Consider the following 25,988-nt stretch of genomic DNA (forward strand, 5'->3'; position numbering starts at 1 on the left):
CCAGATCACCTTGTGGTTCCTTGGACTATTTTGGTAGGTAGTAACCGCTCCATACAGGGAACACCCCATAAGACCAATTGTTTAAGAGAAGCTCTGATATAGTCATCTAGTCATCTTGATTTGGCCCCCATCAAAATTGCTCGGATCCTTACATATCCTTACCATTGCATACAGAGAACACCCCACAAAACCTGCCATTTTGGAGATGCTCTGATATAGTCATATAGCCATCCATAGATCCTTATACTTATCATTTTCCAGATTCCAATATATAAATTTCATGAACTGAGTGTTCTCTTGCAGCTTAATATATTCCTCTCCTTGAAAGGTGCCATTGTAATAAGATCTTAACCATCTCACCTGGCTTTAATGTTATGGCTGATTGGTGTAAACTACGACTGGCTGCTACTGATATATTACTGACCAACAATTCAACCGGATCCCTGGCTTTTATCATCCTGAGGTGAGTCACTATAGTACTGCAATACAGAACATATCCAGATTTTTAGGGGGCCACGCAACATCCAATCTGCTAAGTACAGTTATACCAATAATTCTGGGACAATTTCCAGGATATCAGCACAAAAGGAAATCAAACATTGGAAAACCAAGACTACCTAGTTCAAAGGTTGAGGACAATGTACTATGGTCTAATTCCTGCAAACCCTTTTAAATCTTGCATCATATAATAGAGGTATTGCTGCTACGAGAGCACCTTCAGTAAAGCCATATACACAGATAGATGTTTATCTATATAGTTTCTTACCTGGTTGAACTTAGATCTTTAGCTTTTCTTAATTGGCTCTCAATCCACTTTGGTCGATGTCTCTCAATATCTTCAAATACACTTTGGCTGTCAGCCTTGGGGTCTTTGGTCTTCAATCCAATGGTCTTTTCTAAGCACCGACACACTGTAGCAAGCCTCTCATTACTCCAGCGAGACAATGTGGTACCTGTCATTTGTTCTATGGCATTTCCATCTTCTAATATGTGACAAATAATACCAATTAAGGTCCATACGACCATACCTAGATCTCTACATCCAGAGTACTGCTCTGATATTTTTCTCTCTGAGAATGAGTAGAAGTACTTTATTGGGGGAGGCAGGCACGCAATTACTGAAGGTAGCTTGCTGATCACAATGGAGACGGCTTCAGCTGTCAATCTTGTAACGTCTTTAACAGGAAAAAGAAAAAAAATAATAATATGTCGCTGCCATGTTCTGGTAACTCAAGAGCCTACGTTTCATGAATGTAAGGTAAACTTTGCCCACTATCTGGGTCTACTTTTTAACAATATTCAACTCCAAATAACTTATGGTGGGTTTATTTAATATTAAATGCTATATAGCTCCATTAAATATGTGGTTGCGGATGTTTCTTTTAGTATTCATGAAGAATATACTTGGCATGCGGACTTTTTTTGGAGATTGACCTTATTTTGTATATCCAACTTTTTAATCTACTTTCTGGCAAGAGCCAATGTAAGTAGGGGCCTACGGACAGCTGCATAGGAACATGTAGTAGTAAAGTGGCCCTAAAACTAAAGGTTCCCTTTAAATACTCCCCTTCATAAGTCGAGTTTTCTATTGTGGCCCGCTACTATTTACTTTATTAACTGATATAGAACTCTATATAGACAACTGAAAAAAGTATTGTTTAGCTATTCTTAAAGGGGATATATGAGATTATAAAAATTTCCAGCTTTTTTCCCCCCAAACATCTCCATTTCCATGGGCTGTGTGCGGTATTACAACAAGTCACAGTATTTACTTTATTAAAAAGAAGGTGCCAAGATTTAACCCCTTCCCATCACAGCCATTTTCTTTTTTTTTTTAACTATCCACCTTCAACAAGCTATAACATTTTATGTTTTATGAGGGATTATTTTTCGTAGGACAAATTGTACTTCATAATGGCGCAATTTAATATTCTGAATGATTTACTGGAAGTGGAAAAAAAATCACAATATGGTAGAATTGGAAATTGCAAATATGCTAGTTTTAATTTTATAGCATTTACTGCTCGGCAATATTCTAAACTTTGAAAAATAAAAATAATGTCACTATATTCTAATATTTTTATATAGTTCAGTTCATTTCAGACACAGGGATACTTAATGTGTTTTATATGTATTTTTATTGCAAGGAGGGGGGAGACTACCGTATATACTCGAGTATAAGCCAACCTGAATATAAGCCGAGGCCCCTAATTTTACCACAAAAAAACTGGGAAAACTTATTGACTCGAGTATAAGCCTACGGGGAAATGCAGCAGCTACTGGAAAATTTCAAAAATTAAAATGGTCTGAGTTTTTGGGTGCAGTAGATGCTGGGTGCTGGGGAAGGGGAGGGGGTGTTTTGGTTGTCTGTCCATTTGCCCCTTCCCTGAACTTGAGGACTGAGTTTTTTTTTCCCCCACTTGGAATTCAGCCTGGCTGAATATAGAGTATCTGCAGTGCTCCTATTAACCCCTTCCTGACGGAACAGGAGCACTGCAGATACCCTATATTCAGTAGACCGGGCACTTTCAGACACAGGGATACCTAATGTGTATGTGTTTCACAGTCATATTCTACTTTTATACGTACTGTAGGGAAAGGATGGATTTAGAACTTTTATTTACTTTATTTTTTTATTATATTTTTTTACAGCTTCTTTTTTGTTCACTATTTTATGGGAGATTGTATACATTATTATTGCGGCTGGTCATAGACACCCCCTCCCCCCCCCCCAAAAAAAAAATAAATAAAAAAAAATTATTTTTTTTTGTTTGACTCGAGTATAAACTGCGGGGGCCTTTTTCAGCACAAAAACTGTGTTGAAAAATTCGGCTTATACTCGAGTATATACGGTAAATGCTTTAATATTGTGTATTGTTAATTAGGCAGATACTTACTTTTTGGGCACTTTGTGGACTCTCTTGAGTTGGTAAAGTTCCATTTTTCCGGTACAGCTTTAAGCAAGACATCAGGATAACTATGAAGATGTGAACTGGAGACAGAATGGTTGGTGGGCTCACTGGAACTGATGAATGATGTAACCTGGTTCACCAAGCCTCGCACCGATCTTACTAAGGTTCTTCTCAAATATCTTAACACTGTATTTCTGCTGATATGCACTAGCAAGTAGATTAGAGTGATATTAAGCAAAAAAAAATATATTATATTTTTTTTATACATAAATTATCTAAAAATATTTAAAAACTGAATCATTACACATAAACTTTATGCAGATTTTAGTTGTACATATTCCCAGACAAAGTACAGTTTTTTATTAATAGCTCAACATTGATGCAGCAAGAGACAAATAAGTGATAGGTCTCCAGCCACGGAGAATAATGAACTATTATTAATAATGTGAAGACGGAAACACAAGTACTTATTAGTCAACTGAGAAGAAGCAATTCAATAGTTGGTATAGGAGTATTAGTAAAGGTTATGTTACTAAAAGGGGTTTCAGGGCTATAGATAGTGATGACCTATTTTTAGATTAGGCCATCAATATCAGAATGGTGGGAGATTTGACAACCGCAACATTCACCAATCAGCTGATCACAGTAGCTACCAGCACTGGAACATTCACAGAGAATGGAACTGGAAGCAGACAGCTTGGTTTTCTGTGTAGTGGCTGAGCAGAGTCACTGCAGCTCATTTGAACAGCAGCTCAAGGCTTTGGATTCTGTAGGCTAAAGTACTGACACTGACTCCAACCCCTGCACCGATTCCTAGCAATTGAATTTCTATGAAAATACATAAGCAATAAACGATGGAGGAGGAAAATGGCGCTTTATTTGGCGCTGAATTTTCCACAATGAAAAAAAAAGCCTCACATTGACTTCAATGGGTGTCGCTAGATTTTTTTTTTTTGTCCACTAGTGGAAAAAAAAAAAGCTAGTGGAATCCATTGAAATCAATGGGAGGCTTTTTTTCATAATGGAAAATTCTACTAGTGGAAAAAAAAGTTATCAGAACTCATTGAAATCAATTTGAGGCTTTTTTTTTAAGTGTGCAAAATTCAGTGCCAAATAAAGCACCATTTTCTTCTGTGTGAATGGACCCTAACTTGGACTCCACCCAAAACTAGCTCTAGCTCCAAACTCTACAGCCCTGGAGCTGATCTGAAGAAACCCAGCCTGGCCACTAGACAGAGAACAGAGCTGCCTGCTTCTGGTTAAGGCTCCATTCAGATCATGGTTTTTACATCTGTTTAGTAGAACAGTTTAACGGATGCAAAAAAAAATCAGATACATAAATATGGACACAAACGTCTGTTTACATAAACGCCAATGTTACATTGTGGATCTGTTTACTACAAAAATGTAGTATACCCTGCTTTTGTGTCAGTCTAAAAAATGTATAGAAATGGATTCATTTTTTGTCGTTTTTTTTCAACATTGATGTCTATGCAAGCGGATGACCATTCATTTGCATCTGTTAAAGTGATCTGTTAAACAGATGTAAAAGAACAAGATCTGAATGGAGACTAACACTGTGGATAGAACATACAATAAGTGTATTCCATGGGACAATCCCTTTAATGAACTAAAAGATAAATACACAAAACATTCCCTTTAACAACAAAAAAAAAGACTAAAAACTGCATGGATGTGAATATATATATATATATATATATATATATATATATATATATACATATACATATATATATATATAGCTATATATATATATATATATATATATATATATATATATATATATATATATATATATATATATCATTCTATCCCTAAGATAAAGTTAACAGAATGCTACTGATCATAATTGTAACAAATTTTCAATGTAAATGTATCTTGTTATTTCTGCTTATAAATAAAGCTATTAGTATTCAGTAAATAACAGTTTCCAGGGTGAAGTTATTTCACAATTGCAGTGGAATTGGCATATCCAATCCAAAAATATGTCCAATGAGTTATCGTCCATAAATAGCTGGTCTCCCAACCCTGTAAAGTGCGATCTAATTGTCACTTCTCCATAGTTTACTATATATACACACCTATAGATTATGCACCACAGCACAGCTGAAAACATACACTGTATAAATGCCAATTAAAATACTGAACTGAAGGGCTGACATGTAACAGCATGCTTTCTGCTAAAGTTAACACACTGCAAGCCATCTGGGTTTGCATCTCTTGTAAATTAGACTGTGTTTTATGTTCTCCCCTCTCATCGAGCCCCGTGTTTGACTCACAGTAAACTGGAGTTGTGCCGTTTTGCATTTTCTAGTTCTGTGACAGCTGCTGTATCTCAACTCTACATCTCTGACGGACTTGTTTCTGGCATGCGCGTTGCATGCAGATGGAAACGTTGGTCATTTTAACAGATCCTCTCACTCATACTATGACTTATGCGTCATTGGAGAATGAAAAAGTTGTGCCACTTGACAAAATTTCAAGAAGTGCATTATCACTGCGGAAAGAGACAACAGAAAACTGTACCGAACACTCGAAAGTGGTCGTGGAACTTTTATGAAAGTAAATTTAAAAAAAAGCTGAGTTTCCGCAACATGGGGCTTTAGCCTAAAAGAAGATATTTGTTTGACATATCTATAGGATCAATAAGGATTTTTCCTTGTTCATACTTTTGTTTCCTCAAGGGTTAAGTGACGATTGAAGTATCTGTAACCTATATTGTATGTCTATGCCCAGTTTAAGGTAATTTTAAAGTATTTTGTTGACACTCCATGATGGCGGGGTGGGGGAGGTTGATCAATTGTATTTATCAATAGCATCACTTTCATACATACTATTGATTCATTTACATTTTCTTACGTCTTTGAGGGTAGGACGGATAAATAACAGCAATTCAACTTTTTTTCATGCCACAGGTTTTCTTCATAAAATTTGTTTTACTGTCACCCTATTCTGAGGGCTATAAGTTTTTATTTTTCACTCGACAAAGCTGTGTGGGGCTTATTTTTTGTAAGTTGAGCTTTAGTTTATGTTGGTACCATTTTGGAGTAACTTTTCATGACTTTTAATCTCATATCTGGAGGTATTTTGACCTCCTCCCCTTCTGAAATAGCAATTCAATGCAATGTAATTCTTTAAATATGACCTATAAAAGATACGTAAATTCCAAACATGTTACTGTTTGAAGGCTATTCAAGATTGCACTGTTGCCATCCTATTCTCACATTAGGTTATTAATAACAAATCGTAAAGGCTCCAACTCCGGGCATCTTTGCAAATGAGCTCTACACGAGAGCAGCAGTCTGGTAAATCACATCCTGACAACACATCAGAAATTCGTAACTGGAAACTTTGTTGGGACAATAATTAGGGAAGGGGGCACAAACATTAATAATTCCCTTAGATGTCACATTCACTTTCTTCATGCAACATCTAAAGGGTTAACTGGACACGATCACGGCTACAGTTGACACCCAGTGCCAATAGTGCTGGGCAGATAGTATAAACCAATACTAACTTACCGATACTCCTGCAGATCAGCTGTTCCTAGATAGTGTGGATCATGGTAATCTTTACATGCCAGGAGCCGCGCAGCTCACTCACTGTACAATTTGTAGTGGTGGCTTTAGGTACTGCAGCGATGCCCTGTAGACTTCAATGGGACAACTCTGCAGTACCAAAACCTGCCACTGCAAATGATATGGTGCGTGAGGAGTATGGCTGCCAACATATAAACATTACATGGAGCGCTCTTGTCCAGGAACAGCTGATCTGAAGGAGTCTGACAGCCTGGACCCCACAGATCAAATAATGGGATTGACAGTCTATCCTGTGGATACGCCATCAATATTAGAAAGTAGATAAGCCCTTTAGCAGTATGTCCTGTAGTGGGAATTGGCTAAAGGGATTTTTCCTTTAGAACAACCCTTGTCTAAATGACCTTTTAGTACATATGAAGATGATAGAGAGGGGTACCATGCCATTAACATTCACATGGGATCACGCCTTTAAGGCTGGTCTCACACAAAGTGCTTTGCCAGATTTTTCATAGTGTTTGTATTGCAATTGGAGTAAAAAAGACAATTATACAAACAATTTATTGCTTTACCTGTTTGGTTGCATAAGGAATCCCAAAGTTGTTCTTGATCCATATAATTCTCCAAAAGGGCAGTAAAAGACTGAAGTGACAGAGAACAATAAGAGAAGACCCAGAGGATCATTTCTATGACATTCATGCCCTTGTCATTGTCGTCTTCCAGCATTAACAGGTTAAAATCATGTAATACTTGGACCTTGGTAACTAAAAGAAAGAATATTTATCACCATGAAAGTCAATTTCTAGATGTATTCTCAGCACACATTGAATATAGTACATATAGCAGGTATTCCATACACATGGCACAATATTTCTTTCTGTTACTCTTAGGCCTTATACACACTCACTCGTGTGCAGGCGGAGGCTCTCCTGTTGGGGGCTCTGATGTCCCATTTTATTCCGATTATTATAGAGAATCTTATCCTGCTCCCCCATGGTATCGGAACAGAACCCATTGAAGTCCATTGGGGACAGACAGCACTCAGATGTAGAGATGAGCGAACACTAAAATGTTCGAGGTTCGAAATTCGATTCGAACAGCCGCTCAATGTTCGTGTGTTCGAACGGGTTTCGAACCCCATTATAGTCTATGGGGAACAGATACTCGTTAAGGGGGAAACCCAAATCCGTGTCTGGAGGGTCACCAAGTCCACTATGACACCCCAGGAAATGATGCCAACACCTCTGGAATGACACTGGGACAGCAGGGGAAGCATGTCTGGGGGCATCTAACACACCAAAGACCCTCTATTACCCCAACATCACAGCCTAACAACTACACACTTTACACACTCAATACCACCTCTCTGACAGTAGGAAAACACCTTGAAACATGTGTATTTGGCACTTGCAGTGAGGAGAGCTTGTCACCAGCAGTGAATTTGGCCCTTGTAGTAAGTTGAGGTTGGCACCAACATTTGTTTTGAAAATCAGGGTGGATTGAGCCTCTAACCAGCAGAGTTTGGGCAAATTCATGGTGGAGGGAGCCTCTAAAAACCCCAGTTTGGACCAATTCATGGTGGAGGGAGCCTCTAACCAGCCCAGTTTGGGCAAATTCATGGTGGAGGGAGCCTCTAAAAAACCCAGTTTGGACCAATTCATGGTGGAGGGAGCCTCTAACCAGCCCAGTTTGGGCAAATTCATGGTGGAGGGAGCCTCTAACCAGCCCAGTTTGGACCAATTAATGGTGGAGGGAGCCTCTAACCAGCCCAGTTTGGACCAATTAATGGTGGAGGGAGCCTCTAACCACCCCAGTTTGGACCAATTCATGGTGGAGGGAGCCTCTAAACAGCCCAGTTTGGGCAAATTCATGGTGGAGGGAGCCTCTAAAAAACCCAGTTTGGACCAATTCATGGTGGAGGGAGCCTCTAACCAGCCCAGTTTGGACCAATTAATGGTGGAGGGAGCCTCTAAACAGCCAAGTTTGGACCAATTCATGGTGGAGGGAGCCTCTAAAAACCCCAGTTTGGACCAATTCATGGTGGAGGGAGCCTCTAACCAGCCCAGTTTGGGCAAATTCATGGTGGAGGGAGCCTCTAAACAGCCCAGTTTGGGCAAATTCATGGTGGAGGGAGCCTCTAACCAGCCCAGTTTGGACCAATTAATGGTGGAGGGAGCCTCTAACCAGCCCAGTTTGGACCAATTAATGGTGGAGGGAGCCTCTAACCAGCCCAGTTTGGACCAATTAATGGTGGAGGGAGCCTCTAACCACCCCAGTTTGGACCAATTCATGGTGGAGGGAGCCTCTAACCAGCCCAGTTTGGACCAATTCATGGTGGAGGGAGCCTCTAAAAAACCCAGTTTGGACCAATTCATGGTGGAGGGAGCCTCTAAACAGCCCAGTTTGGGCAAATTCATGGTGGAGGGAGCCTCTAAACAGCCCAGTTTGGGCAAATTCATGGTGGAGGGAGCCTCTAACCAGCCCAGTTTGGACCAATTAATGGTGGAGGGAGCCTCTAACCAGCCCAGTTTGGACCAATTAATGGTGGAGGGAGCCTCTAACCACCCCAGTTTGGACCAATTCATGGTGGAGGGAGCCTCTAAACAGCCAAGTTTGGACCAATTCATGGTGGAGGGAGCCTCTAAAAAACCCAGTTTGGACCAATTCATGGTGGAGGGAGCCTCTAAACAGCCAAGTTTGGACTAATTCATGGTGGAGGGAGCCTCTAAACAGCCAAGTTTGGACCAATTCATGGTGAAGGGAGCCTCTAAAAACCCGTTTGGACCAATTCATGGTGGAGGGAGCCTCTAACCAGCCCAGTTTGGGCAAATTCATGGTGGAGGGAGCCTCTAAACAGCCCAGTTTGGGCAAATTCATGGTGGAGGGAGCCTCTAACCAGCCCAGTTTGGACCAATTAATGGTGGAGGGAGCCTCTAACCACCCCAGTTTGGACCAATTCATGGTGGAGGGAGCCTCTAAACAGCCAAGTTTGGACCAATTCATGGTGGAGGGAGCCTCTAAAAACCCCAGTTTGGACCAATTCATGGTGGAGGGAGCCTCTAACCAGCCCAGTTTGGGCAAATTCATGGTGGAGGGAGCCTCTAAACAGCCCAGTTTGGGCAAATTCATGGTGGAGGGAGCCTCTAAAAAACCCAGTTTGGACCAATTCATGGTGGAGGGAGCCTCTAAACAGCCAAGTTTGGACCAATTCATGGTGCAGGGAGCCTCTAAACAGCCAAGTTTGGACCAATTCATGGTGAAGGGAGCCTCTAAAAACCCGTTTGGACCAATTCATGGTGGAGGGAGCCTCTAACCAGCCCAGTTTGGGCAAATTCATGGTGGAGGGAGCCTCTAAACAGCCCAGTTTGGGCAAATTCATGGTGGAGGGAGCCTCTAACCAGCCCAGTTTGGACCAATTAATGGTGGAGGGAGCCTCTAACCAGCCCAGTTTGGACCAATTAATGGTGGAGGGAGCCTCTAACCAGCCCAGTTTGGACCAATTAATGGTGGAGGGAGCCTCTAACCACCCCAGTTTGGACCAATTCATGGTGGAGGGAGCCTCTAACCAGCCCAGTTTGGGCAAATTCATGGTGGAGGGAGCCTCTAACCAGCCCAGTTTGGACCAATTAATGGTGGAGGGAGCCTCTAACCAGCCCAGTTTGGACCAATTAATGGTGGAGGGAGCCTCTAACCACCCCAGTTTGGACCAATTCATGGTGGAGGGAGCCTCTAAACAGCCAAGTTTGGACCAATTCATGGTGGAGGGAGCCTCTAAAAACCCCAGTTTGGACCAATTCATGGTGGAGGGAGCCTCTAACCAGCCCAGTTTGGGCAAATTCATGGTGGAGGGAGCCTCTAAACAGCCCAGTTTGGGCAAATTCATGGTGGAGGGAGCCTCTAACCAGCCCAGTTTGGACCAATTAATGGTGGAGGGAGCCTCTAACCAGCCCAGTTTGGACCAATTAATGGTGGAGGGAGCCTCTAACCACCCCAGTTTGGACCAATTCATGGTGGAGGGAGCCTCTAACCAGCCCAGTTTGGACCAATTCATGGTGGAGGGAGCCTCTAAAAAACCCAGTTTGGACCAATTCATGGTGGAGGGAGCCTCTAAACAGCCCAGTTTGGGCAAATTCATGGTGGAGGGAGCCTCTAAACAGCCCAGTTTGGGCAAATTCATGGTGGAGGGAGCCTCTAACCAGCCCAGTTTGGACCAATTAATGGTGGAGGGAGCCTCTAACCAGCCCAGTTTGGACCAATTAATGGTGGAGGGAGCCTCTAACCACCCCAGTTTGGACCAATTCATGGTGGAGGGAGCCTCTAAACAGCCAAGTTTGGACCAATTCATGGTGGAGGGAGCCTCTAAAAACCCCAGTTTGGACCAATTCATGGTGGAGGGAGCCTCTAACCAGCCCAGTTTGGGCAAATTCATGGTGGAGGGAGCCTCTAACCAGCCCAGTTTGGGCAAATTCATGGTGGAGGGAGCCTCTAAACAGCCCAGTTTGGGCAAATTCATGGTGGAGGGAGCCTCTAACCAGCCCAGTTTGGACCAATTAATGGTGGAGGGAGCCTCTAACCAGCCCAGTTTGGACCAATTAATGGTGGAGGGAGCCTCTAACCAGCCCAGTTTGGACCAATTAATGGTGGAGGGAGCCTCTAACCACCCCAGTTTGGACCAATTCATGGTGGAGGGAGCCTCTAACCAGCCCAGTTTGGACCAATTCATGGTGGAGGGAGCCTCTAAAAAACCCAGTTTGGACCAATTCATGGTGGAGGGAGCCTCTAAATAGCCCAGTTTGGGCAAATTCATGGTGGAGGGAGCCTCTAACCAGCCCAGTTTGGACCAATTAATGGTGGAGGGAGCCTCTAACCAGCCCAGTTTGGACCAATTAATGGTGGAGGGAGCCTCTAACCACCCCAGTTTGGACCAATTCATGGTGGAGGGAGCCTCTAAACAGCCAAGTTTGGACCAATTCATGGTGGAGGGAGCCTCTAAAAACCCCAGTTTGGACCAATTCATGGTGGAGGGAGCCTCTAACCAGCCCAGTTTGGGCAAATTCATGGTGGAGGGAGCCTCTAACCAGCCCAGTTTGGGCAAATTCATGGTGGAGGGAGCCTCTAAACAGCCCAGTTTGGGCAAATTCATGGTGGAGGGAGCCTCTAACCAGCCCAGTTTGGACCAATTAATGGTGGAGGGAGCCTCTAACCAGCCCAGTTTGGACCAATTAATGGTGGAGGGAGCCTCTAACCAGCCCAGTTTGGACCAATTAATGGTGGAGGGAGCCTCTAACCACCCCAGTTTGGACCAATTCATGGTGGAGGGAGCCTCTAACCAGCCCAGTTTGGGCAAATTCATGGTGGAGGGAGCCTCTAACCAGCCCAGTTTGGACCAATTAATGGTGGAGGGAGCCTCTAACCAGCCCAGTTTGGACCAATTAATGGTGGAGGGAGCCTCTAACCACCCCAGTTTGGACCAATTCATGGTGGAGGGAGCCTCTAAACAGCCAAGTTTGGACCAAATCATGGTGGAGGGAGCCTCTAAAAACCCCAGTTTGGACCAATTCATGGTGGAGGGAGCCTCTAACCAGCCCAGTTTGGGCAAATTCATGGTGGAGGGAGCCTCTAAACAGCCCAGTTTGGGCAAATTCATGGTGGAGGGAGCCTCTAACCAGCCCAGTTTGGACCAATTAATGGTGGAGGGAGCCTCTAACCAGCCCAGTTTGGACCAATTAATGGTGGAGGGAGCCTCTAACCACCCCAGTTTGGACCAATTCATGGTGGAGGGAGCCTCTAACCAGCCCAGTTTGGACCAATTCATGGTGGAGGGAGCCTCTAAAAAACCCAGTTTGGACCAATTCATGGTGGAGGGAGCCTCTAAACAGCCCAGTTTGGGCAAATTCATGGTGGAGGGAGCCTCTAAACAGCCCAGTTTGGGCAAATTCATGGTGGAGGGAGCCTCTAACCAGCCCAGTTTGGACCAATTAATGGTGGAGGGAGCCTCTAACCAGCCCAGTTTGGACCAATTAATGGTGGAGGGAGCCTCTAACCACCCCAGTTTGGACCAATTCATGGTGGAGGGAGCCTCTAAACAGCCAAGTTTGGACCAATTCATGGTGGAGGGAGCCTCTAAACAGCCAAGTTTGGACCAATTCATGGTGAAGGGAGCCTCTAAAAACCCGTTTGGACCAATTCATGGTGGAGGGAGCCTCTAACCAGCCCAGTTTGGACCAATTAATGGTGGAGGGAGCCTCTAACCACCCCAGTTTGGACCAATTCATGGTGGAGGGAGCCTCTAACCAGCCCAGTTTGGACCAATTCATGGTGGAGGGAGCCTCTAAAAAACCCAGTTTGGACCAATTCATGGTGGAGGGAGCCTCTAAACAGCCCAGTTTGGGCAAATTCATGGTGGAGGGAGCCTCTAAACAGCCCAGTTTGGGCAAATTCATGGTGGAGGGAGCCTCTAACCAGCCCAGTTTGGACCAATTAATGGTGGAGGGAGCCTCTAACCAGCCCAGTTTGGACCAATTAATGGTGGAGGGAGCCTCTAACCAGCCCAGTTTGGACCAATTAATGGTGGAGGGAGCCTCTAACCAGCCCAGTTTGGACCAATTAATGGTGGAGGGAGCCTCTAACCAGCCCAGTTTGGACCAATTAATGGTGGAGGGAGCCTCTAACCACCCCAGTTTGGACCAATTCATGGTGGAGGGAGCCTCTAACCAGCCCAGTTTGGGCAAATTCATGGTGGAGGGAGCCTCTAACCAGCCCAGTTTGGACCAATTAATGGTGGAGGGAGCCTCTAACCAGCCCAGTTTGGACCAATTAATGGTGGAGGGAGCCTCTAACCACCCCAGTTTGGACCAATTCATGGTGGAGGGAGCCTCTAAACAGCCAAGTTTGGACCAAATCATGGTGGAGGGAGCCTCTAAAAACCCCAGTTTGGACCAATTCATGGTGGAGGGAGCCTCTAACCAGCCCAGTTTGGGCAAATTCATGGTGGAGGGAGCCTCTAAACAGCCCAGTTTGGGCAAATTCATGGTGGAGGGAGCCTCTAACCAGCCCAGTTTGGACCAATTAATGGTGGAGGGAGCCTCTAACCAGCCCAGTTTGGACCAATTAATGGTGGAGGGAGCCTCTAACCACCCCAGTTTGGACCAATTCATGGTGGAGGGAGCCTCTAACCAGCCCAGTTTGGACCAATTCATGGTGGAGGGAGCCTCTAAAAAACCCAGTTTGGACCAATTCATGGTGGAGGGAGCCTCTAAACAGCCCAGTTTGGGCAAATTCATGGTGGAGGGAGCCTCTAAACAGCCCAGTTTGGGCAAATTCATGGTGGAGGGAGCCTCTAACCAGCCCAGTTTGGACCAATTAATGGTGGAGGGAGCCTCTAACCAGCCCAGTTTGGACCAATTAATGGTGGAGGGAGCCTCTAACCACCCCAGTTTGGACCAATTCATGGTGGAGGGAGCCTCTAAACAGCCAAGTTTGGACCAATTCATGGTGGAGGGAGCCTCTAAACAGCCAAGTTTGGACCAATTCATGGTGAAGGGAGCCTCTAAAAACCCGTTTGGACCAATTCATGGTGGAGGGAGCCTCTAACCAGCCCAGTTTGGACCAATTAATGGTGGAGGGAGCCTCTAACCACCCCAGTTTGGACCAATTCATGGTGGAGGGAGCCTCTAACCAGCCCAGTTTGGACCAATTCATGGTGGAGGGAGCCTCTAAAAAACCCAGTTTGGACCAATTCATGGTGGAGGGAGCCTCTAAACAGCCCAGTTTGGGCAAATTCATGGTGGAGGGAGCCTCTAAACAGCCCAGTTTGGGCAAATTCATGGTGGAGGGAGCCTCTAACCAGCCCAGTTTGGACCAATTAATGGTGGAGGGAGCCTCTAACCAGCCCAGTTTGGACCAATTAATGGTGGAGGGAGCCTCTAACCAGCCCAGTTTGGACCAATTAATGGTGGAGGGAGCCTCTAAACAGCCAAGTTTGGACCAATTCATGGTGGAGGGAGCCTCTAAAAACCCCAGTTTGGACCAATTCATGGTGGAGGGAGCCTCTAACCAGCCCAGTTTGGACCAATTAATGGTGGAGGGAGCCTCTAACCAGCCAAGTTTGGACCAATTCATGGTGAAGGGAGCCTCTAAAAACCCGTTTGGACCAATTCATGGTGGAGGGAGCCTCTAACCAGCCCAGTTTGGGCAAATTCATGGTGGAGGGAGCCTCTAAACAGCCCAGTTTGGGCAAATTCATGGTGGAGGGAGCCTCTAAAAAACCCAGTTTGGACCAATTCATGGTGGAGGGAGCCTCTAAACAGCCAAGTTTGGACCAATTCATGGTGGAGGGAGCCTCTAAACAGCCAAGTTTGGACCAATTCATGGTGAAGGGAGCCTCTAAAAACCCGTTTGGACCAATTCATGGTGGAGGGAGCCTCTAACCAGCCCAGTTTGGGCAAATTCATGGTGGAGGGAGCCTCTAAACAGCCCAGTTTGGGCAAATTCATGGTGGAGGGAGCCTCTAACCAGCCCAGTTTGGACCAATTAATGGTGGAGGGAGCCTCTAAAAAACCCAGTTTGGACCAATTCATGGTGGAGGGAGCCTCTAACCAGCCCAGTTTGGGCAAATTCATGGTGGAGGGAGCCTCTAAACAGCCCAGTTTGGGCAAATTCATGGTGGAGGGAGCCTCTAACCAGCCCAGTTTGGACCAATTAATGGTGGAGGGAGCCTCTAAAAAACCCAGTTTGGACCAATTCATGGTGGAGGGAGCCTCTAAACAGCCCAGTTTGGGCAAATTCATGGTGGAGGGAGCCTCTAAACAGCCCAGTTTGGACCAATTCATGGTGGAGGGAGCCTCTAAACAGCCCAGTTTGGGCAAATTCATGGTGGAAGGAGCCTCTAACCAGCAGAGTTGTGGGAAAGCAGGGTGGAGGGAGCCTCTAACCAGCAGAGTTGGTGGAAATCAGGGTGGAGGGAGCCTCTAACCAGCAGAGTTGGGGGAAATCATGTTGGAGGGAGCCTAGTATTAGCAGACTTGTGCAACGCTTATGGTGGATGAGTATGAGGATGCGGAGGAATTGGAGAGGTTGAGTACAGACATGGAGTTTCATGTTGGGGTGCTTTACACAGGTGGGCACAAAAATGACGGCTCTACCCAGTGGTGGTTCATTTTTATCAAAGTGAGCCGGTCGGCACTCTCAGCTGACAGACGGGTGCGCTTGTCAGTGATGATGCCACCGGCTGCACTGAACACCCTCTCAGATAGGACGCTGGCGGCAGGACAGGACAGCACCTCCAAGGCATATAGGGCAAGTTCAAGCCACAGGTCCAACTTCGACACCCAATACGTGTAGGGCGCAGAGGGGTCGGAGAGGACAGGGCTGTGGTCGGAAAGGTATTCCCGCAACATGCGCCTATACTTCTCACGCCTGGTGACACTAGGACCCTCCGTGGCGGCACTTTGGCGAGGGGGTGCCATCAAGGTGTCCCAGACCTTAGACAGTGTGCCCCTCGTTTGTGTGGACCGGTGAGAACTTGGTTGCCTACTGGAGGAACTGCCCTCCCTGCCGCCAACGTCACATGCTGGAAACATCTCCATCATATTCTGCACCAATTGCCTGTGGCAAGCATTGATGCGATTGGCCCTCCCCTCTACCGGAATAAAAGACGAGATGTTGTTTTTATACCGGGGGTCAAGGATAGCAAAGATCCAGTACTGGTTGTCCTCCATGATTTTGACAATACGCTTGTCGGTTGTAAAGCACCCCAACATGAACTCAGCCATGTCTGCCACAGTGTTAGTTGGCATGACTCCTCTGGTCCCACCGGAAAGTTCAATCTCCATTTCCTCCTCATCCTCCATGTCTACCCATCCGCGCTGCAACAATGGGACGATTCGAAGTTGCCCGGAAGCCTCCTGTATCACCATCACATCATCGGACAACTCTTCTTCCTCCTCCTCCTCCTCCTCCTCCTCCATTAAACGCAGTGAAGCGGACAGATGTGTGGACCTACTCTCCAGCTGTGACGGATCGGATGCTATCCCTAACTCCTCTGTGTGATCTGAGTTATCCCTGATGTCAATCAGGGATTCTCTCAGAACACACAAGAGCGGGATTGTAAGGCTCACCATCGCATCCTCAGAGCTCACCCTCCTTGTGGACTCCTCAAAGACCCGTAGGATGTCACAAAGGTCTCTCATCCATGGCCACTCATGGATGTGAAACTGAGGCAGCTGACTTTGTGGCACCCTAGGGTTTTGTAGCTGGTATTCCATCAAAGGTCTCTGCTGCTCAACCACTCTATTCAACATCTGAAACGTTGAGTTCCAGCGTGTGGGGACGTCGCACAAAAGCCGGTGTTGTGGCACATGCAGGCGTTGCTGGAGAGATTTTAAGCTAGCAGCGGCTACTGTCGACTTGCGAAAGTGGGCGCACATGCGCCGCACTTTCACCAGTAGCTCTGGAACATTGGGGTAGCTCTTTAGGAAACGTTGCACCACTAGGTTGAAGACGTGGGCCAGGCATGGAACATGTTGGAGTCCGGCAAGCTCCAGAGCTGCTACCAGGTTCCGGCCATTATCACAAACGACCATGCCTGGGCCCAGGTGCAGCGGCTCAAACCATATTGCCGTCTCATCGAGGAGGGCATCCCTCACCTCGGAGGCAGTGTGCTGTCTGTCCCCCAAGCTGATCAGCTTCAGCACAGCCTGCTGACGTCTACCAACGCCAGTGCTGCAACGTTTCCAACTCGTAGCTGGGGTCAATCTAACAGCGGAGGAGGAGGCGGTGGCGGAGGAGGAGGCGGTGGCGGAGGAGGAGGCGGTAGAGGAGGAGGAGGAGGGGGGTGTTCTTCTCGTGTCCCTGCCAGGAATGTTAGGCGGGGAGACGAGGTACACCGGGCCAGTTTGGGAAGCAGTCCCAGCCTCAACTACATTCACCCAGTGTGCCGTCAGTGAAATGTAGCGTCCCTGTCCGCATGCACTTGTCCACGCGTCGGTGGTCAAGTGGACCTTTGTGCAAAGCGCGGAACTAAGGGCCCGCCTGATGTTGAGTGACACGTGCTGGTGCAAGGCGGGGACGGCACACCGGGAGAAGTAGTGACGGCTAGGGACGGCATAGCGAGGTGCCGCAGTTGCCATCAGGTCCAGGAAGGCGGGAGTTTCAACAAGCCGGAACGCCAACATCTCCTGGGCCAGCAGTTTAGCGATGTTGGCGTTCAAGGCTTGCGCGTGTGGGTGGTTAGCAGTGTATTTCTGCCGCCGCTCCAATGTCTGAGAGATGGTGGGTTGTTGTAAAGAAACGCCTGATGGTGCCTTTGATGGTGCAGGAGAAGGAGATAAGACAGGACCAGGGGAGGATGAGGTAGAAGTCAACAAAGTGGCGGAGGCAGATGAAGTGGTGTCCTGGCTCGTCCTCTGGAGTGCATCGCCAGCACAGTCAGCAGTGGCAGTGGCAGAGGCAGAGGCAGTGGCAGAGGCAGTGGCAGTGGCGTGAACGGCAGGCGGCCTTTGTCCTGCCGTTGCTGCCTGCCACTGATTCCAGTGCTTGGATTCCAAATGACGGCGCATTGAAGTGGTGGACAGGTTGCTCTTCTCAGAGCCCCTAATCAATTTCGAGAGGCAAATTGTGCAGACAACACTATATCTGTCCTCGGCGCATTCCTTGAAAAAACTCCACACCTTCGAGAAACGTGCCCTCGAGGTGGGAGTTTTTCGGGGCTGGGTACGAACTGGAACATCTTGGGAGATTCCGGGTGTGGCCTGGCTTCGCCTAAGCTGCTGACCTCTGCCTCTGCCTCTAGCTACCCTTTTTGGTGCTGCACCTGCCTCAACATCCACACTACTTTCCCCGCTTGACATCCCCCCTGTCCAGGTCGGGTCAGTGTCCTCATCATCCACCACTTCCTCTTCCAACTCCTGTCTCATCTCCTCCTCCCGCACAATGCGCCGGTCAACTGGATGCCCTGACGGCAACTGCGTCACATCATCGTCGATGAGGGTGGGTTGCTGGTCATCCACCACCAAATCGAACGGAGATGGAGGAGACTCTAGTGTTTGAGCATCTGGACACAGATGCTCCTCTGTTAGGTTCGTGGAATCGTGACGTGGAGAGGCAGGTTGAGGGACAATGAAAGGAGCGGAGAACAGCTCTGGGGAGCAGGGACAGTTTGGGTTATTGTTCTGTAAAGCTTCGGAATTTTGGGAGGAAGGAAGACAAGACTGTTGGGTAATAGGAGGAGAGGAGGCAGAGTCTGACTGGCTGCTGGACAATGTGCTGTAAGCGTTCTCTGACAGCCATTGCAAGACCTGTTCCTGGTTCTCGGGCCTACTAAGGTTTGTACCCTGCAGTTTAGTTAATGTGGCAAGCAACCCTGGCACTGTGGAGTGGCGCAATGCTTGCTGCCCCACAGGAGTAGGCACGGGACGCCCTGTGGCTTCACTGCTACCTTGCTCCCCAGAACCATTCCCCCGACCTCGCCCACGGCCTCGTCCACGTCCCTTTCCGGGAGCCTTGCGCATTTTGAATTCCTAGTTAGAAATTGGCACTGTATACCAGTAGTAAAAATTGTGGGTGCACGTAACCCCAATATATTCTTTGAATTCCCAGTCAGACACTGGCACTATATGGCAGTAGCAAGAAATGAGGGTATTTGTATTCCCAATATACTCTTTGAATTCCCAGTCAGACAATGGCACTGTATACCAGTAGTAAAAATTGTGGGTGCACGTAACCCCAATATATTCTTTGAATTACCAGTCAGAAACTGGCACTATATGGCAGTAGCAAGAAATGAGGGTATTTATAACCCCAATATATTCTTTGAATTCCCAGTCAGACAATGGCACTGTATACCAGTAGTAAAAATTGTGGGTGCACGTAACCCCAATATATTCTTTGAATTACCAGTCAGAAACTGGCACTATATGGCAGTAGCAAGAAATGAGGGTATTTGTATTCCCAATATACTCTTTGAATTCCCAGTCAGACAATGGCACTGTATACCAGTAGTAAAAATTGTGGGTGCACGTAACCCCAATATATTCTTTGAATTACCAGTCAGAAACTGGCACTATATGGCAGTAGCAAGAAATGAGGGTATTTATAACCCCAATATATTCTTTGAATTCCCAGTCAGACAATGGCACTGTATACCAGTAGTAAAAATTGTGGGTGCACGTAACCCCAATATATTCTTTGAATTACCAGTCAGAAACTGGCACTATATGGCAGTAGCAAGAAATGAGGGTATTTGTATTCCCAATATACTCTTTGAATTCCCAGTCAGACAATGGCACTGTATACCAGTAGTAAAAATTGTGGGTGCACGTAACCCCAATATATTCTTTGAATTACCAGTCAGAAACTGGCACTATATGGCAGTAGCAAGAAATGAGGGTATTTGTATTCCCAATATACTCTTTGAATTCCCAGTCAGACAATGGCACTGTATACCAGTAGTAAAAATTGTGGGTGCACGTAACCCCAATATATTCTTTGAATTACCAGTCAGAAACTGGCACTATATGGCAGTAGCAAGAAATGAGGGTATTTGTATTCCCAATATACTCTTTGAATTCCCAGTCAGACAATGGCACTGTATACCAGTAGTAAAAATTGTGGGTGCACGTAACCCCAATATATTCTTTGAATTACCAGTCAGAAACTGGCACTATATGGCAGTAGCAAGAAATGAGGGTATTTGTATTCCCAATATACTCTTTGAATTCCCAGTCAGACAATGGCACTGTATACCAGTAGTAAAAATTGTGGGTGCACGTAACCCCAATATATTCTTTGAATTACCAGTCAGAAACTGGCACTATATGGCAGTAGCAAGAAATGAGGGTATTTATAACCCCAATATATTCTTTGAATTCCCAGTCAGACAATGGCACTGTATACCAGTAGTAAAAATTGTGGGTGCACGTAACCCCAATATATTCTTTGAATTCCCAGTCAGAAACTGGCACTATATGGCAGTAGCAAGAAATGAGGGTATTTGTATTCCCAATATACTCTTTGAATTCCCAGTCAGACAATGGCACTGTATACCAGTAGTAAAAATTGTGGGTGCACGTAACCCCAATATATTCTTTGAATTACCAGTCAGAAACTGGCACTATATGGCAGTAGCAAGAAATGAGGGTATTTGTATTCCCAATATACTCTTTGAATTCCCAGTCAGACAATGGCACTGTATACCAGTAGTAAAAATTGTGGGTGCACGTAACCCCAATATATTCTTTGAATTCCCAGTCAGACACTGGCACTATATGGCAGTAGCAAGAATTGAGGGTATTTGTATTCCCAATATATTCTTTGAATTCCCAGTCAGACAATGGCACTGTATACCAGTAGTAAAAATTGTGGGTGCACGTAACCCCAATATATTCTTTGAATTACCAGTCAGACACTGGCACTATATGGCAGTAGCAAGAAATGAGGGTATTTGTATTCCCAATATATTCTTTGAATTCCCAGTCAGACAATGGCACTGTATACCAGTAGTAAAAATTGTGGGTGCACGTAACCCCAATATATTCTTTGAATTCCCAGTCAGACACTGGCACTATATGGCAGTAGCAAGAAATGAGGGTATTTGTATTCCCAATATATTCTTTGAATTCCCAGTCAGACAATGGCACTGTATACCAGTAGTAAAAATTGTGGGTGCACGTAACCCCAATATATTCTTTGAATTACCAGTCAGAAACTGGCACTATATGGCAGTAGCAAGAAATGAGGGTATTTATAACCCCAATATATTCTTTGAATTCCCAGTCAGACAATGGCACTGTATACCAGTAGTAAAAATTGTGGGTGCACGTAACCCCAATATATTCTTTGAATTACCAGTCAGAAACTGGCACTATATGGCAGTAGCAAGAAATGAGGGTATTTATAACCCCAATATATTCTTTGAATTCCCAGTCAGACAATGGCACTGTATACCAGTAGTAAAAATTGTGGGTGCACGTAACCCCAATATATTCTTTGAATTCCCAGTCAGAAACTGGCACTATATGGCAGTAGCAAGAAATGAGGGTATTTGTATTCCCAATATACTCTTTGAATTCCCAGTCAGACAATGGCACTGTATACCAGTAGTAAAAATTGTGGGTGCACGTAACCCCAATATATTCTTTGAATTACCAGTCAGAAACTGGCACTATATGGCAGTAGCAAGAAATGAGGGTATTTGTATTCCCAATATACTCTTTGAATTCCCAGTCAGACAATGGCACTGTATACCAGTAGTAAAAATTGTGGGTGCACGTAACCCCAATATATTCTTTGAATTCCCAGTCAGACACTGGCACTATATGGCAGTAGCAAGAAATGAGGGTATTTGTATTCCCAATATATTCTTTGAATTCCCAGTCAGACAATGGCACTGTATACCAGTAGTAAAAATTGTGGGTGCACGTAACCCCAATATATTCTTTGAATTACCAGTCAGAAACTGGCACTATATGGCAGTAGCAAGAAATGAGGGTATTTGTATTCCCAATATACTCTTTGAATTCCCAGTCAGACAATGGCACTGTATACCAGTAGTAAAAATTGTGGGTGCACGTAACCCCAATATATTCTTTGAATTACCAGTCAGAAACTGGCACTATATGGCAGTAGCAAGAAATGAGGGTATTTATAACCCCAATATATTCTTTGAATTCCCAGTCAGACAATGGCACTGTATACCAGTAGTAAAAATTGTGGGTGCACGTAACCCCAATATATTCTTTGAATTCCCAGTCAGACACTGGCACTATATGGCAGTAGCAAGAAATGAGGGTATTTGTATTCCCAATATATTCTTTGAATTCCCAGTCAGACAATGGCACTGTATACCAGTAGTAAAAATTGTGGGTGCACGTAACCCCAATATATTCTTTGAATTCCCAGTCAGACACTGGCACTATATGGCAGTAGCAAGAAATGAGGGTATTTGTATTCCCAATATATTCTTTGAATTCCCAGTCAGACAATGGCACTGTATACCAGTAGTAAAAATTATGGGTGCACGTAACCCCAATATATTCTTTGAATTCCCAGTCAGACACTGGCACTATATGGCAGTAGCAAGAAATGAGGGTATTTGTATTCCCAATATATTCTTTGAATTCCCAGTCAGACAATGGCACTGTATACCAGTAGTAAAAATTGTGGGTGCACGTAACCCCAATATATTCTTTGAATTACCAGTCAGAAACTGGCACTATATGGCAGTAGCAAGAAATGAGGGTATTTGTATTCCCAATATATTCTTTGAATTCCCAGTCAGACAATGGCACTGTATACCAGTAGTAAAAATTGTGGGTGTATATAGCCCCAATTCTATTGCTAGGGGACTTGCAGGGTATTTCTGGGGTGAAGGTGGGGGGGCACACCGTTGGAACGGGTATCGGGGTATATATCGGGTATACGGGAATACACTGACAGTGTATTCCATTCAGGATCCTGGGAAAGCTGGGTTGCGGCGATTGAGCCCGTCAGTGCCACGTTACACTGACAAGCTTCTCCCTGGAATTTAGCTCTTACAAGAGCTGTTGGTTGTCTTCTCCTTCCTATCCTAGCCTGTCCCTGCCTACCCAGAATCTAAGCCCTAGCTAGCTGGACGGAAACCTCCGTCCTCGGTGAATTGCAAGCTCAGAATGACGCGAACCTGGGCGGCGCTGTTCTTTTAAATTAGAGGTCACATGTTTTCGGCAGCCAATGGGTTTTGCCTACTTTTTTCAACGTCACCGGTGTCGTAGTTCCTGTCCCACCTACCCTGCGCTGTTATTGGAGCAAAAAAGGCGCCAGGGAAGGTGGGAGGGGAATCGAGTAATGGCGCACTTTACCACGCGGTGTTCGATTCGATTCGAACATGCCGAACAGCCTAATATCCGATCGAACATGAGTTCGATAGAACACTGTTCGCTCATCTCTACTCAGATGCTATAAAACTATCACCCCCCTCAGCCAGCACACTTGGTCCATGTGTATGTAGTCTTACTCGGTTTTACATGTGACTTACTTGGATATTTCAGGTAAGTGTGTGCTCCAGTTCCCTGCTTTTGAAAGGAAAATCTCTTCTAAATGACTTATATCCCTGTTATAAGGCCGGTTCATTACATAGCGAACTTACCGTCATTGTGTCCAAGTACAATACTGCTACTTTTGCAAATGAGCTGTTCAGTGCACTTGGGATGGAGAGACATCTGCTGGAGCAGCCATTTTCTTTTGTAATCGCCATCCATTAACATCCCCCTCTGCCCAACAAAACCAGAAATGCTCAAATGTCCCATGGACAATGATTTACAGTGAACACAAGGATAAATAGGTTTTGTCCTTGTCCTAAGTGCACCAAGGCTGAATTTCTCACTTTGCACTAGAAAGGTATGACTGGAGCTACAATAGCATATAAATAATTTAGAGGAGATTTTGGTGGTGGTAGACCAGATTACTGTACAGCGCTACATCAATGCCCCTCTATTGAACAGCACTGGCACTACAGGTTAGATGACATGACCCTCCATCAGTGCCCATTGAGGGGTGCAAAACTACACAGCCGGCTAGAAATACATAGAAATAAACAGAACATCAACAAATACATTTTGACTTCAATATCAGAAAGTCTCTGAATGTCCTGTTTGCAGCATATTCTGAAAAAAAAAAACAGAGCAAGAGTGGCCAACTCCTTTAAGGACAAAATATTATTATGACAGGACCACCAAATAAAAGATATAGGGCCAAATTCAACATTCTGGCATAGACCGATGATATTGAAGCACCCATTTGGCACAAGGCTCTTTCTTGGGCCTAACGTACGCCTCAAGCCTTGATCCGTTCCTCACCCACCGCATTCTGTGAAAGTGAGCAGGGATTGGGGAGGGCCAAGGCATTTTCTGATGTGAATTACAAAGGTAATCTACATCAGTTCCTAACCGGCATATATTCCCATTCTGGCACAGGGATGGCAGAAAGATCTATGAAGTGGCCGCAGGCTCTTCATATATCTCATGGTCCTAGGCCAGTCAGGCCATTTTTTAAGACTGGCATACAGTATGTCAGTCTTAATACATTTGCCCCTTTGTGTAAATTGGCCTCCTGTCTCTCCACCTAAGGAGTTGCTATTCAACAGTCCGGATTCTTTTCTTCTTTGAGAGTTACATTGTGTGACATATTTTACTCTCATTATTGAGAATACGTGCACATGCTAACCCCCCCGTCATACGCATGCACAAGCAGAGAGTACATGTGCATGGGAGTTCAGCAGGAATAATGGTCAGCCATCAGTTATCTGTATACTCAGCCATACACGTACAGTCTGTATATAATCGCTTGTACATTACTCAATATATACATTTCCCAAAACTATTCACACATCTGGAAATACAGTTACAATACACGTAATATACACAAAGCAAAAATAGTCTCCAGGAAGGACTAGATCAGTTTTCTTCTGGGCACGCGGTTCTCAGAGTTTAAGTACACAATGTCATTTGAAGGCGCATATTCTGCTTCAGCTCAAGGACCCGGCCAGTCAATAGATTTATGCTTTCTGTCATTTTATCCATGTGATAATTAAAGCAGCCAGCAGAATCCAATACAGGAGAGCACTGGGGTAGTAATGTGATCTTGATCAAACATTTGTCAGTCTTTGTAGGAGATGACAGGTATTTGAATAGGTAAGTGAATGGAGTACAGTGGTGAATATGAGGCAAGACAGAATGTGAAGCCGTGTTGTACTTCTGACAAATGTTCGGCCACTTTACAATGACAGAGGCAAATTACTTTATATATAACCGGCCTTTGTGCCATTCCATTGTGCAGAACCCTATAGAAAAGAAAGTTATAAATCCTGTACATGAATACCATGACTTTCCCCGCTGTTAGACATCTCTACATGCATTATGCCGGGGTAGGAACTGATAACAAGTGTTTCAATTCTTACATAACATATGGCGTACACTGCACCTGTCACCAACACAAGGTGAAGGCATCCATTTTGGGTGGACTTTGCCAACATTCCTGAGATGATGGTATTCACGAGGCGCCACATGCTGGTGAATTATGTTAGCACAATAGAAAGGATTTGTTTAAATATTATAAAGGATATATGGAGACGAGAAGTAAGCGAGGCAATGATGGAGGAGATCTTGGAGGGAATTAATGGACTGGGCCGCTTGTGCTATCAATGTACATTCTAGTGTAACACTACATTTGTTACAAAAATAGTCGGCTCTTTAGGATCATAACAAATAGCAGATGCTGCAAAAAGCATGAGGTCATTTCTAAAGTTAATTCTCAGTTTGGTAATATCTAAAAAAAAATTTTACAACATCTGTTCCATTGATACTGTGTTCTGAATTTCAAGTTATTTTATTACATTTTATTAGATTTTTTGAGACAAAACTAAATTAGAATTTAGATGACATATTCACCACATTGTTTTATTCTACCCAACGTGTCTTAGTAACATATGCTATAATATGTAGGTACATGCAGGGGCGTAACTTGAGGGGGTACAGAGGGTGCAGCC

The 25,988-nt window shown here is 45.0% G+C and overlaps 1 protein-coding gene across 1 annotated transcript in view; it reads right to left on the reverse strand.

The window, feature by feature from the left end:
- KIAA0825 (KIAA0825 ortholog) overlaps window positions 1–25,988 on the reverse strand; it is a 286,762-nt gene that overhangs the window by 153,957 nt on the left and 106,817 nt on the right. Inside the window, exons 14-16 of the mRNA XM_075271661.1 lie at window positions 7,042–7,233; window positions 2,898–3,119; window positions 767–1,175 (exon numbers count right to left, since the gene is read on the reverse strand). Coding sequence (XP_075127762.1) covers window positions 767–1,175; window positions 2,898–3,119; window positions 7,042–7,233 — 823 coding nt within the window. The remainder of the gene's footprint in view (window positions 1–766; window positions 1,176–2,897; window positions 3,120–7,041; window positions 7,234–25,988) is intronic.

Source organism: Leptodactylus fuscus, chromosome 1, assembly GCF_031893055.1.
Source record: "Leptodactylus fuscus isolate aLepFus1 chromosome 1, aLepFus1.hap2, whole genome shotgun sequence".
NCBI lineage: Eukaryota > Metazoa > Chordata > Amphibia > Anura > Leptodactylidae > Leptodactylus > Leptodactylus fuscus.